This window comes from Trematomus bernacchii, unplaced genomic scaffold (assembly GCF_902827165.1).
Source record: "Trematomus bernacchii unplaced genomic scaffold, fTreBer1.1, whole genome shotgun sequence".
NCBI classification, from domain to species: domain Eukaryota; kingdom Metazoa; phylum Chordata; class Actinopteri; order Perciformes; family Nototheniidae; genus Trematomus; species Trematomus bernacchii.
Window position 1 is genome coordinate 4,078,149 of NW_022987840.1, and position 15,784 is coordinate 4,093,932.

Genomic DNA, 15,784 nt, shown 5'->3' on the forward strand with positions numbered 1-15,784 from the left:
ATAAAGATCATGAAATGTGGTTGAAATCTAAGGAAAATAAATAAAGAAATGGTCCTTGAGTTGACACAAATACTGATCCCAAGGCCAAACAGGAGCTTTATTGTGTTGTTCTATCTGCCTCTTCACATATCAACTGAAGAAGTTTCTTTTAAACTACAAACATTTCTTCCGTTCCTTGTTTAGTTTTAGTTCGCTCTCCTGGTTTGTACTTGGCTCAAAATATAGTACTGATAAAAACTGAAAGGTATAAGTGGACTGTGTATAATCTATAGAAGTAATGATAACCCGTATGTACCAAAATAAAAAAAAACACATTGCATGAGGTGAAACGTTTTTTTATTATTCATTTTACATATTAGGTGTGAACGCAGAGTATACATGAACAAACGTAATTTCTCCAAAAGTACATCAAACTGAACCTGGACTTGACTACTAATCAGAAAAAGAAGACTACCTCTCCCAAAGTAAATGATGTTCCTCAATGTTGATGTTTTTAACAAATCGGGTTGGGTTCCACCTCGAGTACAACCTAGAACAAGCACTTGACGGGTATAGACATACCATAGAAAACACACAAATACATTCATCACCTTCGCCTAGAAAGGTTCAACACACCCCTTCCTAATAAACTACAGTCAAATAGTCACTGAGGAGGATGAGAGTCGCAATCAACCTAATGTCACTGTCATGAAATGTGCACTAGTTTAACAGAGAGGTCGACAATTAAATAAAATCTGAGTTTTGCATTGGTTTGACTATAACAGTACAAATGCTGTATGCATCTTTTGCTTTTTCAACCAAACCTGTAATAGTCTTTCCTGAAAGTTAAAACTGAAATATATATGTTGTGTAAGTTTTATTGAGCAGATCCAGAAATAAACCTCTGTATAAAATATAAACTCTGAAACTTGCACCACAGTATTCTAGATTTATGCAACCTGTAAAATCCAACTTCAGCACCTCACTTGCCTCTGTAAGCACATCTGAGCAGAAGTCAGGCTTTGACTTATGAATTTGTACTTAGTGTCAGGTTGTACCTTTTCAATTATAGACTGTGATAAACCCTGGAAGAAACTATGGGTTTGAGTTAGGAGTCGGGCCTATCAGTGTCTCCTTTACCTGTACTGTAACTTTGAACGCAAGGATTGAACTCCCTACAAACTAAACCTGGACCTGAACCTGACCTTTAGCTGATCGTGATAACAATTAACACCCATAAAAAGTAAAACAAAGAAACGCAATCTCTGAAAATATTCTCCGTTCTGATGACTTCAAACAGTTGTTGTTTGTTTGTTTGGAATGTACAGTAACATCACAGTCCTGCTCTGAATAAAAAAACGACTCAACTATAATATAACTGGTCCTTGTTTACCAATGAAGTCTTAACTGACAAAGAGCCATCCTCTTGTTTAGTAGCATTATGGCCTCGTTCATCTATCCGTCGTCTGATTGGTCGACCAAAGTCAGCAGACCAATCGGCAGGTACACAACCCGTTTAGGCACTATGCAACCACGTCCAAAAAATAAAAGAAAGATATTCATAGCAATATATTGTGAATATATAATTCTATCTATAAAACAAAAGCCCTGTTGAGGCTCCTATGTCTAATACGTACAGTAGTCTTAATTTAAATTATGTAACAAAATCTAACAAAAGAAATAAGTAACCCCATAATAACATGTATACAATCTCTTATTAACATACAGTGATGAGGAGAAAATATAAAAACCTCCACAGAATTGTTTGTCCGAGCAGGGATTAACCACTGCTTTCAATGTGCCTTTAAGCAAGGCATTAAACTACCATATGGCAAATAAAAGGTCACCACTTTTTTCATGAGCCACCACCCATCTGTCGTCACGCCTATCACTGATAATTGATAATTCATCAAATGTATTTTCTGGGACAATTTTCTGACTGAACTCCATCAATTTTTTACTGAGCCATTTATCAGTGAGCTACTTGCTTTGTCCCTATCCATATAGCTGTGGCAAGCTGTTAAATAAAACAATTAAAAAAGAACAAAGGAGTTCAATGTTGAATTCTCTCCATATTTAAAGTACCTACTAATCATTGATTTGGTAGTGAGAATCATAAGCCAATAATGATTATAGTTTAATGCAAAATAGGGTGTATATTCACATTAAGGTATAGCGTTAGAAACACTGAAAATGTTCACATTTTCACAAAAAGCATATTTTTAATTTATTTTACTAAACTGTTGCTTATCCAGTGATGTATAACCAAATGTTGACTACACTTAAAGATATTCTCTTCTTGATTTCCAAATGTTTACAAATTCTCCAGAGGTTTAAATATCTTCCCTCATCACCGTTAAACATGATAAATGCAAAGGCATATTCCAAAGTTAACAGTACAAATATCAGAGAAACACTAGCAAAAAGGGACATTTAGTAACGAGTAGTGATTTATAATGCTGTAGAATAGAGGTGAGAGCAACCTGGATTTGCAACGTGTTGAGGCTTTTTTTTTGTCCTTTTTTTGTTTTGTTTGTACTTCAAACACTGCCACATATCACACAGAGAGTATTCCTGTGGCGAACAGTCACTGCGTCTCGTGTTTACTCTCCGTGTGTCAGTACAGATTCACGTTCTCCCACTCCACGAGGTACTGCACCTTCCCGTCTGGTGTGACGCGTCTCGCCAAAATCCTCACTGCCTCCCCTCCTCCGCAGCTCCTGGACACTGTCCCATCTGCACCTCCAACTACAACCCCCCCTGCTCCACCTCCTCCTCCACTTACACCACCCTCTCCGCCATTGTCCGCCTGGTATGGGGGCATTTCACGTAGGATGAGGGACTCCAGCTGCTTCTGCCCGGGCTGCTGCTGGTGGCTGTGTTGGTGGTTTTGTTGGTGGTTGTTGTGTTGGTGGCTGTGTTGGTGGTTTTGTTGGTGGTTGTTGTGTTGGTGGCTGTGTTGGTGGTTATGTTGATGGTTGTGTTGGAGGCTGTGCTGGTGGTTGTCGTGTTGGTGGTTTTGTTGGTGTTGGTTGTTGTGTTGGTGGTTGTTTTGGTGCTGATAGGGGTGGTGGTGAAGGCTGCCATTGGAGTTGAGGGGGTAAGGGTAGCAAGGTGGTGGTACTCTGCAGGTGTCCTCCACGCTGGGAAAAGAGATCACAGGAGTCAGGAACAGGGACTGAATCCTGTAGGTGTAGTTCCCCTTCTAATTCAGATAAGGAAACATAAGGCAATACCATATTTTTATTGGAATGTTTTTTAAGGTTTGCCACAAATATACTGTTACTCGCTTTAAAATGTGTACAGCCTGATATATTTTCATTACTATAAACGTAAAGTACCATTCACATGTCGTGAGGATGAATTACTTAAAGATACTCCAATCAATATGTTTTATAAAAACAATAGATCAAATTACAGAAAGGAGGGACTGAACACAGAAGATTAGGTGGAAAGAAAAATCATTCTAAATAAATGCTGATGTGTCTCCCTGGTTGCTGGATATGTACATAAGCAACTGTTTGAGTGTGAGGATGATGAAGAAATGAACAGACAGAGTAGAACCTGTTGTAGTGATGAAGACTCCTGGAGAGTGAAGAATTTCCGTTGTACGTGGTGTGGTAGAGGGCATACATCCGCTTGGGAGGAGAGCTGTGGAAAAGATGCACAGTTGTTGAAGACAGCACTTGCTTTGCAACTTAAAACTAACACGAAAACATTTTTCATCCAGTTTTTATAATTTAAAGGCTTGGTTCCAAATAACTGTGAACTGTCAATCACAAGGAGTAACATCCTAAAGTAAATGCTCCTTTAAAGTCTATTTTAGTCTAAATGTGACCATCATTTATTAACATCATGCTGTATTGAGGAAGACTTCTAACTAATTAAGTGAGACTGTTAAGTCTTTAAGAAATATTTAATGAGGTAATAAATCAAGGGTTATTTTCTTATAGACTTCTGTGCAATCTGACTTATGAAATAGTCAGGGTAGAAGAGGTGTTTGTACTTTGATTATGTGACTGAAACATTTATAATCTGTTGTTGAAAATGTTATTTGGAAATATGTTCTACCAAGGAAATAATCCCACCTTCATTTTACTTACGACAAAGTTAATATGGCTAAAAAACACATAACTTCACTGGGGGAAGAAGGCTGTGGTAGATTATATTTGTGTTTTTGCCAGGTTGTCGAATTACACTTGCAAAGTTAACCTGACATTTGAATGCTTCTCAAACCCAATAAAAAAGCATCAATTCATAAATCAAATTGGGAAATATTAAATAAAACCCCATTTACCTTAAACTAAGCTCCTCCTCTGACTTCCTGGAGTTGTAAAGGCTGGCCCCTCCCATGTATCCCTGGCAACATGGCAGCAGCTCAATGGGGTTGGCAGCAACTGGGGGGGGACAAACCTGAGCACAAGAGACACAGATAAAAGCTCTGATAGCTCCATGCTCAGACCTACTTCATAAAGTTCATTTTGCATATGGAACATGCGGAAATTCACAGTGAAAAAATGTAAAACTGAGTTGATATGCATTGTGTATTGTTAAGAGTATTTGTTCCTGCATGGCCTTGAGGCAGATATGACAATATAAATCGACTAATAGCATTATTGAATGCGAGTTTCTTTATTTCTTTGCACATGTATATATTTTTTAAAAGACACAATGTATCATTTGCAACTGGTACGCAAATATGAATATGAGAATTGCCTAAAATGCCTACAGGGGCTTGAAAAGCGGCATCTCCACTCGACATTACAGGAAATAATAACAGCAATCTAATATATCCAATTCGTATGTATGTATACTAAACTAGGTATAGTAAAGCACACAGTATTACTTGACACAAAGCATCAATGGAACGCATCATCTGTAGCCGTAGCTCATCCCATGGAGCTGGTTGTTCATCGAGGCAGCTCTCCTGAGACACAGACTCACGACCCATGAAAACTAAAAACATCAGAGCTTCATTAGAGCAATCAATCACTGGAAACGTCGTCTTGGGGGACGCCACGTTGCATATCTTACTGCTGGACTGTGACATATGGCGCCACACTTGGACCATTATCACTCCCTTCTCTAGCATTGCTATTAGGGCGGGAGATTATTATTCAGTGGCCTTTGTCGACGTCTGTGCCTTTAAATGGATGTGCTTTGTCAAGGATGCACTGCCGAGGTGCCTGCGCCACCTGGCCAAACTGTAATCGACTGCAAAGTGCACTTGGAAGTGATCCCAGGCTATACATATCAGCATTCCTTCCCATCTCACTTCCCCCACGACAACAAACCTGCTCCTCCAAGACGGACAGAGATTAGCATCAATCAGAGAGGCACAATGGTAGCCTGGATGTGAAAACGAGAGCTCTGTGGAGAGCATTGTTCCAGGATTACTGTATGTGCACATGACGGATCAGAGTGTTGTGTAGGAGGACACAATGAGCATTCACCGTTAGGATGCTGTGTATAAATAGTAACAGTAATAGTAAAAATGCAGTGTTGACTGTGCCAGGGTGATCCGCTGGGAATTGGGTTTGATCATCATGATAAATGTGGTGCTGAACTGCAGATGTTGATGAAATACATGAGTGGGTTTTTGTGCAGCCAAGTTTGTATTTAAATTATACATTTTAACGGAGCCAAACGCACAGGACTTCATCTCTCACATGCCACCTTTACTCGAACCATAGACATTAGAGCATCAGCAGGCATTAAAGTGAAGCAAAGAAGAGAAGGAAAATACTGAATCACTGAGCTGCACAGGGTGTTCAAGACACGCGGACTGATTTAGACTGCGAAATGAACCTTCATCACAGTCTGACTGACAGGTTATTTGGATCGCACAGAGCTGTTTACCTGGATGCATCAAAAAAAGAATCAGAGAGCTTTCGTGGCCCAGACCTCCCTCCTCGCCCTGATCTGGAGACAGAGGCACTGACCTGTGTCTCCATGATGCGACGCTTTGATTTACGAGACTCCGGCCCCCCCACTCTCCTCTGGCAGGGTAGTGACAACGGGCTGAAGAGAACAAAAACACACATAAATTAAAATACAAGCATAAACACAGGCATTCAGTCCCAATGTGCAATGTTTAGTTTATTATTGTGTCTCCATAGAAGCCTAGGAGAGCTGTAAAACATATCGAGTGATTTTGATGTATTATATTAGTAAAATATATGACATATAAGCCCATTAGCAGGGAGCTGGAGACCTACGGAAAGAATACAATAATTGTTTCTTCGGCTTGGAAGAAAATGCGTCTCCTGCAAAGAAGACTTGATGTCTAAAACCCCCAAAGAGGCCCCCAGAGACTCAAATGTCCATTACAACCCTCAATTGGATAACACTGAATGGAATACATTTAGCTTTAATTAGAGCCATACAGGTAGTAGGGATATATCCTTGTAGTAGTATATATATTTTTTCAGCAAATTGCATGATAATTGGAGCACTTTGGTAATAATTTGCCACATAATTGCAATGTTTCGGGTTTGATTATAGCTCAGGACTTTTGTTGCACGTCATAACCCCCTCTCTTTACCCATTTCAATCTGCCTTTACACTGTCAACTGTCCAATAAGCTCCAACATTAGCAAAAAAGGACGAAGAGATATATTTTGTATACAGTTGACATTGTGGCACCAACGACAATGCGGTGTCTGACATGGAAATGGATTGCCTTCTGGAGAGCATTGATGATTTCAACATATTTTGTCAATTCAAAAATGTCAAAGATAATTTTTTTCCCAGTGTTTGGTTTTAAATAGTGATTATTTGACCTGAGCAGAGGAGAAAACAGAAAGCTCATGGAGTGTCGGTTCAGCCTCTATGAGCTTTGAATATCCACAGCTTATATAAAGAAAATCATGTCATCAGTTTTGAAACTAAGTTAGTCTGGATCAAACTGTAGAATAATTCAGGGTTGACAAACTGACCAACCAAAAACCACTATATTTGGTGCCAGCTGCTAACAGTGCAAACACCTTTGACATTTTTTTATATTACATTCATAACAATATTTGAGTGAACGTAGGTTGATATGTCAGCAGTGTGAGTCAGAATCTTAAGTAAAAAATGTACATTTAGTCAGCGGATAACTCTGGAATAGGAATAAACTCATATGTGTTGCCTCATGTGGGCGTTTAAACATCATCCATTTGAAGGAAGAAGAAACTGACTTCACTCGAATTGAACTGAACATCTTACATTTCTGTAAGAAAGAGAGGTGAAGTGATGCCAATCAAGAAGTTTTGTCTTGCTGACTACAGGAAACTAACAGTGCGTAGCTATTCAGATGAGCAAAAGGAACTACAAGATAAATGACTGGAGATATGAATATTGTTTCCATGTAAGACAACGTTATACTTGTGTTTCAGAGACTCAAATAATACGATTTTTTGTTCCCTGCTCCTCTGCAAATGATTCCATTGTAATTCAGTTTGAATAATCCCCAGCTAAATGCTCAAAATGATTTTAAATGAAAAATGTCTCTATGAAAATCTGCAGGCTAGAGGACACATACAGTTACACACAGACACACACACTTATAGATGTACGAACGTAAGCACACAGGAAGGTTTAACTTTCTTTTTGCAGAATATTAAGACACTGATACTTTTGCTGCCATCTGAAATGTGCAGCCCTTTGATTTGCACGTTAATTGTTCATGCGTAATGACTATACGCCCTGTGGGAAGCCCTGAGCTGTTATTGAGATAAGAGCAGAAAAGAGAGGCGCTGTCCTTACACCGACCTTCTCCGGTGCGTGATGTTGATAGGTGGGTCCGCGATGAGGGGCGACGAATCAGACGTCAGCGGAGGCGGGGCTCGGACCTGAAGCCCGAAAAGACACTTCTTCTTCTTTATCTCCTTTCCAGAGACAAACCTGCGGCGACATTAAAGAAGCCGCATTAAGAGCCTGTTGTTCTTCAAATATACCAACACTTAATGCATGTGTTTTTTTTCATTACTCCGCTTTGATGCTAAAAATTAATTCAACGCTGTGTAAGAACATTTAATTATTCTCCTGATGAAAAAGTAGACTCATGAACTTTTCAAAGTCAGTGACTTTGTAATTACATAAACATAATTAAAGCAGACCCTGTTTGCAAAGTTCAATGAAAACCAACTAAAAGCAATTAAGACTGGTTCATGTGATTGTATAACAACTAGTTGTGTCCTCTTCTACAAAATAAGCACCAAAAAGTGTTCAGTTTCATCTGGTCTAATTGTCAAATCCATTTTATTCAAAGTCCCACATTCAAGCCTGCATGTACTACGTCGCAAATAACGGAGCATTAAGAAGACCCCTCTTTTCACGAAGTGCTACTCGACAACCCAGTCATGTGTGGTCAGTGTTTATCCTTCTCATCATGTGCGCTGACTTACCTGTCCTTGTGGGAGTTCAGAGCGTTGAGGAGATTGTGACAGCGGTCTTGCCTTGGCGTGTCAGAGAGCTGGAGGACAGACAGGGATGAAAAATCAGAGCTGTGTTTACACCGTGGACGGCTATTGGACAGAAAACCTTTAATGAATAGAATCATTATAGTTTACAGTCGCTGAAAGCAATATTGTTGATTTATATAAGTACTTGTTGCAGCTTAATGGCTCAAAGAACATGCTGCCTGCTGACAGGACAAACACATGTCTTAAAAGGAGCTTAAAGGAGAACCCAAAGCCTCCGATATATGTACAGGTAATGCTTAGATGATACCCCCGGGGGAATTATTTTATCTTCCTGTTTATTCTCTGTGGAGCAATTTTAGACTTTAAAGTTGGTGATATCGCACATTTGAGCATCAGCACTCTAGACAACTCATTTATGTTGCAGATGCTGGTCAGAGTGTCCTAGATCATACAAATACAATGTCATAGCCAATTTTTTTACTCCCTTTAAGCTGATGTAGAGGTCATCCTTTTTTTTGTACTTAAAAGTTTTACTTTAATGCCGGTTAATAGGCTTTAAGTCTCAAAAGCAAAAAAGGCTGGCAGCATTTCACATCATTTCATCATGGTGCTTCAACGTGGAAATATCAATACCGCGCCTAGGAGCAAGGAGTCCCAATTCTCATTGGTGAAGGACAGTATTTCATGGTCAAAATCAAAGTATTTCCTCTTGCAGCACAGCGAGAGATGGTAGAGCACTAAATGAGCCAAATCCATCCTGTATATCAAAAGAAAGGAAAACAGAATAGGATAATAAGAAAAAGGTAAAATACAAAACAGACAGAAATTAAGCTGGAAAAATACTTTCTCAATTTGCAGTGACATTTTAAAAGCCTGGATTAATATACCACATTTCTATTAGCAGGTTATTATTCTAATACATTTACTCAATTCCATTTTCTTCAAAACTAGACATGAAATGTACTTAAAGTATTAATTATTTGAAATTTGAATAAAGCATGTTTTAAATTACTTAATTATGTAGTATTACTTAAAATTACTTAATTATGTAGTATTATATAAGTATTTCAATAAAGATATGGTTAACATCACCAGGTCATGGGTAGTCTTTGAATGGTCTCTGGTCCCTTTGTACATACTGAGCACTGGAACTGATAAAACCTAAAAACACACATGGAGGAAAAAAAGAGAAAATTAGCATCATGTGATTTTTATACAATATAATAATGTTTTAAAAACTGCTGTCATCTTGTGTGCAGACTGCTTATCATTGTGTTCTTCATACACATTCTGATGTTTCCCCTTTTTACCTTCCTTGCTGTTTATATAAGTCACTCTTCTATAGATATGTTGTCATATAAATCAGGCTGAACTAAAAATAAACAGACAGGTGCATTAGTTTCAGTATGATAACATGCTGTTCTGAATGACCCTGAAACTCACACCACAACAACAATGTGTGTGTCTGTCCTAATATGCATGTGTTTGTGTGAAGGTCATTGGGAAAGATAAAGCGCAGACACAGTATGACGGCAGCACATGCTTACTATTCCAACTGTGAGCTCAGTCTTCACTCTTCCTCCATCACCTGCTCAGCAGATGTTGTACCAATCCGGCCTCGCTCCCCCCGACTGTCAATCTAAATCTAATCCCTCCTTTTCTCCCCCCTCAGACAGCTTGGGCAATAACAAGGTGTCAGGGAGGGTGTAGGACCCAGTGGGCTAACACAGATGGTTAATGACAATAATGACTTAATGGATGGATACATTTTATTACATGCATGAGATGCAGCCTATCAGACTGCACCGCGATCAGCATCTTGCCTATCCTCCAGACATCAAATCTGAACAACTACCAGAGAGATGATATGTCTGCTCTGCTGTCTGTCACTGTCCCTTTGCTCCGAGTGTGTAAGGAGCACAAGTCAGTGAATCCATTAGCATGCACGCTAACGATTTAGTCTACGGCTAATTAAGGTAGTTAGGTGACAAGTGAAGCTGTCATGTAGACGCGTTCATCTGAATATCTTAATCAGACTGCAATCTACTGCTAAGAAGAGTTGATGCTTAAATGTCCTGCTTTTCTATTTTACATGATTTTAAACTGTGCATCTTCAGGGTTTTTAAATGTTGGTTGGTATACACTAACACATTGAAGATGTCACCCCTGACTGTAAGAAATAGTGATGGGTGTTTTTTCACAATTTTATACATTAAAATTATTGATCAAATACATGGTCGGCAAATTATTTGAAAATGAAAATAATACATTTGTAAACATTTACTTAGTTTGCAAAAACAGGTTTCTGCTCAATCCAACCTTAATATTGTACAAAGTCAATTTAGCGTGAGAATCCGACCCCCAAAAATATTCTGATCAACGCAAAATAGGTATACAGAGGAGTCACATCAGATCCTCACTTATATATATTGACATGACAGTGTCAGCTAATATTGACCCATCAATTGTCAGTATCCACATTTATGTTGAGAGAAATTGTAGTAAAACACTTACAATTGCATTTTTTTAGTTTATTTCATTTTTTTGATTTCTTAGTTTTTTCTTAATTCAAATATTTTTAATTAAGTCTTATTTAAAGAGAGTTCACTGTATCACTCTACTATTGTTCAATTATTATCAAAAGGTTTTTATTTTTACCTTGTACAAATCTGCTTTAAAAAACAACAAAAGATTCAAGTCAAGTTTCTGAGTGCACTTGAGACGTGATACACTCTGAGAGTAACGTCCAATAAATCAACTATTTAATCAAAACATTTATAATTCAGAATATTAAGAAATCCGATGGTTGAATGCTCGGTAACGCACCTGTCTCCATACAGCAGCGGCTTGGTCAGACACTGTGTGCAGGCCTCGTGGAACCACTGACCGCAGCTCGCACACTGCAACATCTTCAGGTTCCACCTGCAGGCCAACAACAGGAGAGACTTTAAACACGTGAATGAATGGATGTGTCTAACATCTGTCACCAGACATGATATGTATAATTGAGGAAAGACAGAAGCCTGGTGATTGCAGCTGACAGTTCACATTTTCTGAGATGAAATGTGTGTTCAGGTGTTAACTCCCATTGGATCCAACTACTCACATGCCACTTGGGAGTTTGTTTTATACTTATTGATGTTTCGGGTAGTCGGGATTTGACACATAAGAAAAAGAGTGCAACATAAGTAAAGGAGCAGCAATTGCATTAAAAAGTTTAGTGTGACACATTGTTTGATTTACAACTTACCTGACAGTGAACTGATGAAGTGAAAATCTCATATCTCATATCATTTTGAGAAAGTCATAACAAACTCAAATAACTCCTGCTAATTCAGTTTGACACGTGTCTGATATGCTGTATGCAATTTGCAAATAAATCAGAAAAAAACGTTGATGAGATGAGATGCTGCTTTCAGAGAAAATGCCATATGTTAAAGAGCACACATGAACTGTTCATTCATTCTCAAACTGGCCTCTGCAGTGTCACTCACTCTCCAGGTCCGGCACAGTAGCAGTAGCACTGCTGCTGATTGGTCAGGTGCTGCTGGTCCCAGTCTAAAGACGACAGCTGGTAGGGAAGCCGGAGTTTCATAAATTGCATGAGCCGGGCAAAGCGTCCCCGTTTGAGCGCCCCGCCTCTCTGAAAAGACAATTTAAGGACAGAACTGATTGGTCTGTGACCCCTCAAATCACTGTCATGTCAAAGCAGAGAGGGAAACGGATCACATTCGGAGTGGAGAAGGCAATCCGTCTCGTTTCATTGTAGGTCAGCCGTGAGAGATAGTGTCCTAAACAGCGGAAGTCTGGACAATGAGATATGGACATTGACCGATTGACAATTAACCGGGTGCTTTCTCATCTCGTATCTACAGAACTGGAGCACATGTGATTGATTGACTTTAAATGTACTTCTCTCGACTTCAGCGTAGTTTTTCAGCTTCGCCACTATTGATTCTTCACAATTTCTTGGACACAATGTAGAACATCTAATATTGAAGTCAATACTGAGGGAATTAGTGTGCTTTTGCCTGGAATAAACCCATTTTCCGCTGTACACAACAGTATAGTGGCAGCAAATCCAATATATTTGACTGGATTTCTCCCATATTACACGCTGAATGTCTTTTCCCCTGAGTGTGAGAGGGAGAGATTAGCAGCCTGACCTTGGTTGCGACTGCAAAGACACATTGCCGACATATCCACGAATCGCTGTCAGCTTCCGGTTCGATGGTTGGCGTGTGGCACTCTGGATGATAACCTGTAATGGGAGGAAGAGGCAGAGCGTTTAATTTGTGTTTACAAGACAGACAGATGGAGTGACAATAATGGCAGAGAAGCTCCATGTTTAGCGCTCTGCTGGTTTGTTTCAGGGCATGCAAAACATTTAAATATGGTTTTTGGGAGACGGCAGTGTGTTTGTCTGCTTTTTCCTCAAAACAGACTAAGTGTCATCACACCTAGTCTGACAGAGCGATGAAGACATGATGGTTAACTTTGCTGCCCTTTACTGATTGTGAAGTCTGCGGCTGAGGGTTTGGAAAACTTCTTCCCACTTGCAGTTCTGTTTATTTCATCATTCACACTTTTAAAATCGTCCTACACAAAAATGTTATATTTTTTATTTGAGTTTTAACTTTACTGTGCAGAATGAGGCTTGTGTGGAGTTTGACACCAGATGACTATTTTTCACGTAAGATCTAAGTTTACAGCTGTTTGGAAGCCAGAGCAACTACTGTGCGGAAGTTACAATGACGTAGGAGACATCTTGTGCCCAGTAGTTAAAACGTTTTAATAGGACAAAATAAAATGTGCTTACTCCTAGATACTGGACAATTCAATAAGGGAGAAGGAGCAGATGTAGTTTTAAGAAATAGACAAAAAACAAATCAAACATACTTTACAATTTAATGCAGAGTTTTATAAGGTCTTAAAATATGTCTTGAGTGGATATTTAAATTGGCAATAAGCCCAAGTAAAGACATCTTGTTTTAGTCTATGACATAAGCTCTATGTCTTCGGGCATCTGATTCATTTTCACTCTAGAAATTATACAGGTGCAACAACTCATATCCATCATTTACGATGTATGGTTTCTGTGTGTCTTTTTAAAAATCTGCAACACTATTATTTACAATACTGTGTCAAATCTTCAAGGTCAGTGCAAGAAGTGTAGGAGAACCAGCATTTGACAGCGTATGATAAGGCGTGTTTCCTTACCGTGGCGACATTTAAGACAATTTATGAGGGGTTCTTTAAGAGGCGGAGCGTCACAAATACAGCAAACTTCTTCCACTCCAGCAGCGACTGAGGCAAACAGAGAAAGACAGAGAGAGGCAGGGGAGGGGAGGAAGTAAATGTGAAAGAGGAAGACAGAGAGAGAGCCGTAAACTGCATTAATTTATGTATATTGATTCACATCCTTGCCACCTCATTGATTTCAGTGTCTCCTGTACCCTTTCAGATTTCACTTCATTTGACGGGCGGATATTCAGCTTGGTCCTGACAAGCATCCAACTTCCCCCTTCACTCGATGTAAGGTGGAGTGGGGGCACCATCTCCCTTAAGAGTCATTAGTCTAATAAATATAGACTCTAATAAACCAATTACAACATGCCCAGATGCATATACTCAGTATCACAACCTACAACGTGCCTGTAATATATTTTCTGCATTGTTCTACGAGTGAAAATTCTGAGATCCTTTGAGATATAAGGAGGAAAATAATAAAATTGTTATCACAAAATTGGAAAAAGTATTTGTTTAACTCCTCATGCAGGAAACAACCACCTTTAGTATGAGTTCAGCTGAGCATCTGCATTCAAAAACCACATCTTATCACCTTAAATGCTTCCAACTGAAAGCTATTTAACTCTTGCAGATGAGGGGAGAGGGAGGGGAAAAAAGAGAGTTCTTCTTACACGAGTGAATGTCCTTTCTCAGTACCCAGAACTCCGAGTTGTCCTCGAATCTCACCAGACAACATTGCTTGACTCCATCTACCTGAGAGGAAGATAGCAGGTGAGCGGGAATGATTGACAAAACTAAATGGAAGTCTTTTCAGAATCCAGGTGAACACACTCACTGAAAAGTCCCCCTGCCACACACACATGCACACTCCCACACGCACTTACTCTTTTCACATTGCCGAGGTACAGTAGTCCATCACTCCATCGAGCCAACACATCATCTCCTTCACTTACTCCCCCCATCCTGAGGAGAGAGACAGAGAGGGTAGAGAGGGGGAGAGAGAGCAGGGCTCATGTGAAATGGAAATCCGATTTATTCGCTGAATACTTTGCTGCCATTGCTGACAGAGGGGTTTATGGCCCCGGCGTTACGGCTGGCTCTCAGACAGGCGGGCTTCGGTGCAAAGGGGTTAAAATCCCCCACCCCCTCCTCTTCCTTTTAGATCAGAGCATAGCGACAGCCTGTATCCACCACAGTGAAAGATGAGAGTGAGTACACAACCAGAGAGCAAGACAAATGATTACTGCACACATGAAACACACACACAGAAAAAAAACACTGCATGATGACTGCTGCAATACAGTTTGATTGAATGAGCAAAGATCACTGTGCAGCTACTTGAAGCATCTGCCAGGCACTTTTCTGCTTCTTCTCTCCCAACATCTGAAAAACTTGAATAGATGCATGAAATGACTGTGCAGGCATTATCTCTGCTCAAGCATTTGTTCCAGTGCATGCACTCAAGACCGACGCAGGATACACAACAGTGCATGTAGCCTTTTGTGATTCAAAGGGAAATCAGGCAAATTGCACAGTGCCGGTGAAGGGTACCTGTCAAGTCGAACTCCTTTCCGTCGGGGTCACAGTGATTCCTGGGCAGGCTGGACATGAAATGCCCTCATGAGCTGTGGATCTCCTCTGCCCAATTACTGCCCGTTTGGATGCGCAGCCCTGCGTGTTTCCAAAAAGTGGAGGATGTGCATGTATGTCCCTGTCTGTGCCAAGCGCCCGCGAGTGTGTGTGTCAGTCAAGCCGTCAGCCAGGAGGAGGGGGAGGAGGTGGGGTGACTGACTGTCCGTCCGTCTCTCAGCCTAGTTTGTCCGTCCTCCGCGATGCCGTTTCGTCATGTTCCCGTCGCTTTAGCCCTCCTCTCCCCCCTCTCCGCCTCCACCTATTGATGCTATTAAGGCGGGTTTGTCAGAGCAGCGCCGGAATCAAGCCGCCAGAGACGCCATCATCCCTGCCTCGCGCTCTACACCGACTTGTTGTGACGCAGACATAAAACACCGAGATAGAGTGGGAGGGAGATACTGATAGAGGGGGGGATCCAGAAGTGGAGGGGGGGTCCGCGGCGAGAGCACCTTCCCGTCTGAGAGACTGACCCTAAATCGTTGTGACAAGGTGGGATTGTGATGTCTGGCGGCAGG

At 40.3% G+C, this 15,784-nt stretch overlaps 1 protein-coding gene across 3 annotated transcripts; it reads right to left on the minus strand.

Annotated features, from left to right (window-relative positions):
* Positions 1-319: 319 nt before the first annotated feature.
* Positions 320-15,784, minus strand: phf1 (PHD finger protein 1). 3 transcript variants are annotated; one of them, XM_034112861.1, is made up of 15 exons: positions 15,189-15,784; positions 14,522-14,600; positions 14,309-14,390; positions 13,608-13,694; positions 12,554-12,648; positions 11,882-12,030; positions 11,214-11,309; positions 9,480-9,548; positions 9,021-9,144; positions 8,370-8,437; positions 7,735-7,866; positions 5,922-6,000; positions 4,277-4,392; positions 3,544-3,630; positions 320-3,122 (listed from the first exon to the last, which is right to left on the minus strand). In XM_034112861.1, the coding sequence occupies exons 2-15, from the start codon at positions 14,597-14,599 to the stop codon at positions 2,597-2,599; spliced, it is 1,788 nt and encodes a 595-aa protein (XP_033968752.1). In that variant the 5' UTR covers position 14,600; positions 15,189-15,784; the 3' UTR covers positions 320-2,596. The 3 variants fall into 3 exon arrangements, with proteins under 3 accessions (XP_033968752.1, XP_033968751.1, XP_033968753.1); XM_034112860.1 differs by having other exon boundaries at positions 7,729-7,866; XM_034112862.1 differs by having other exon boundaries at positions 2,916-3,122; positions 3,534-3,630; positions 7,729-7,866.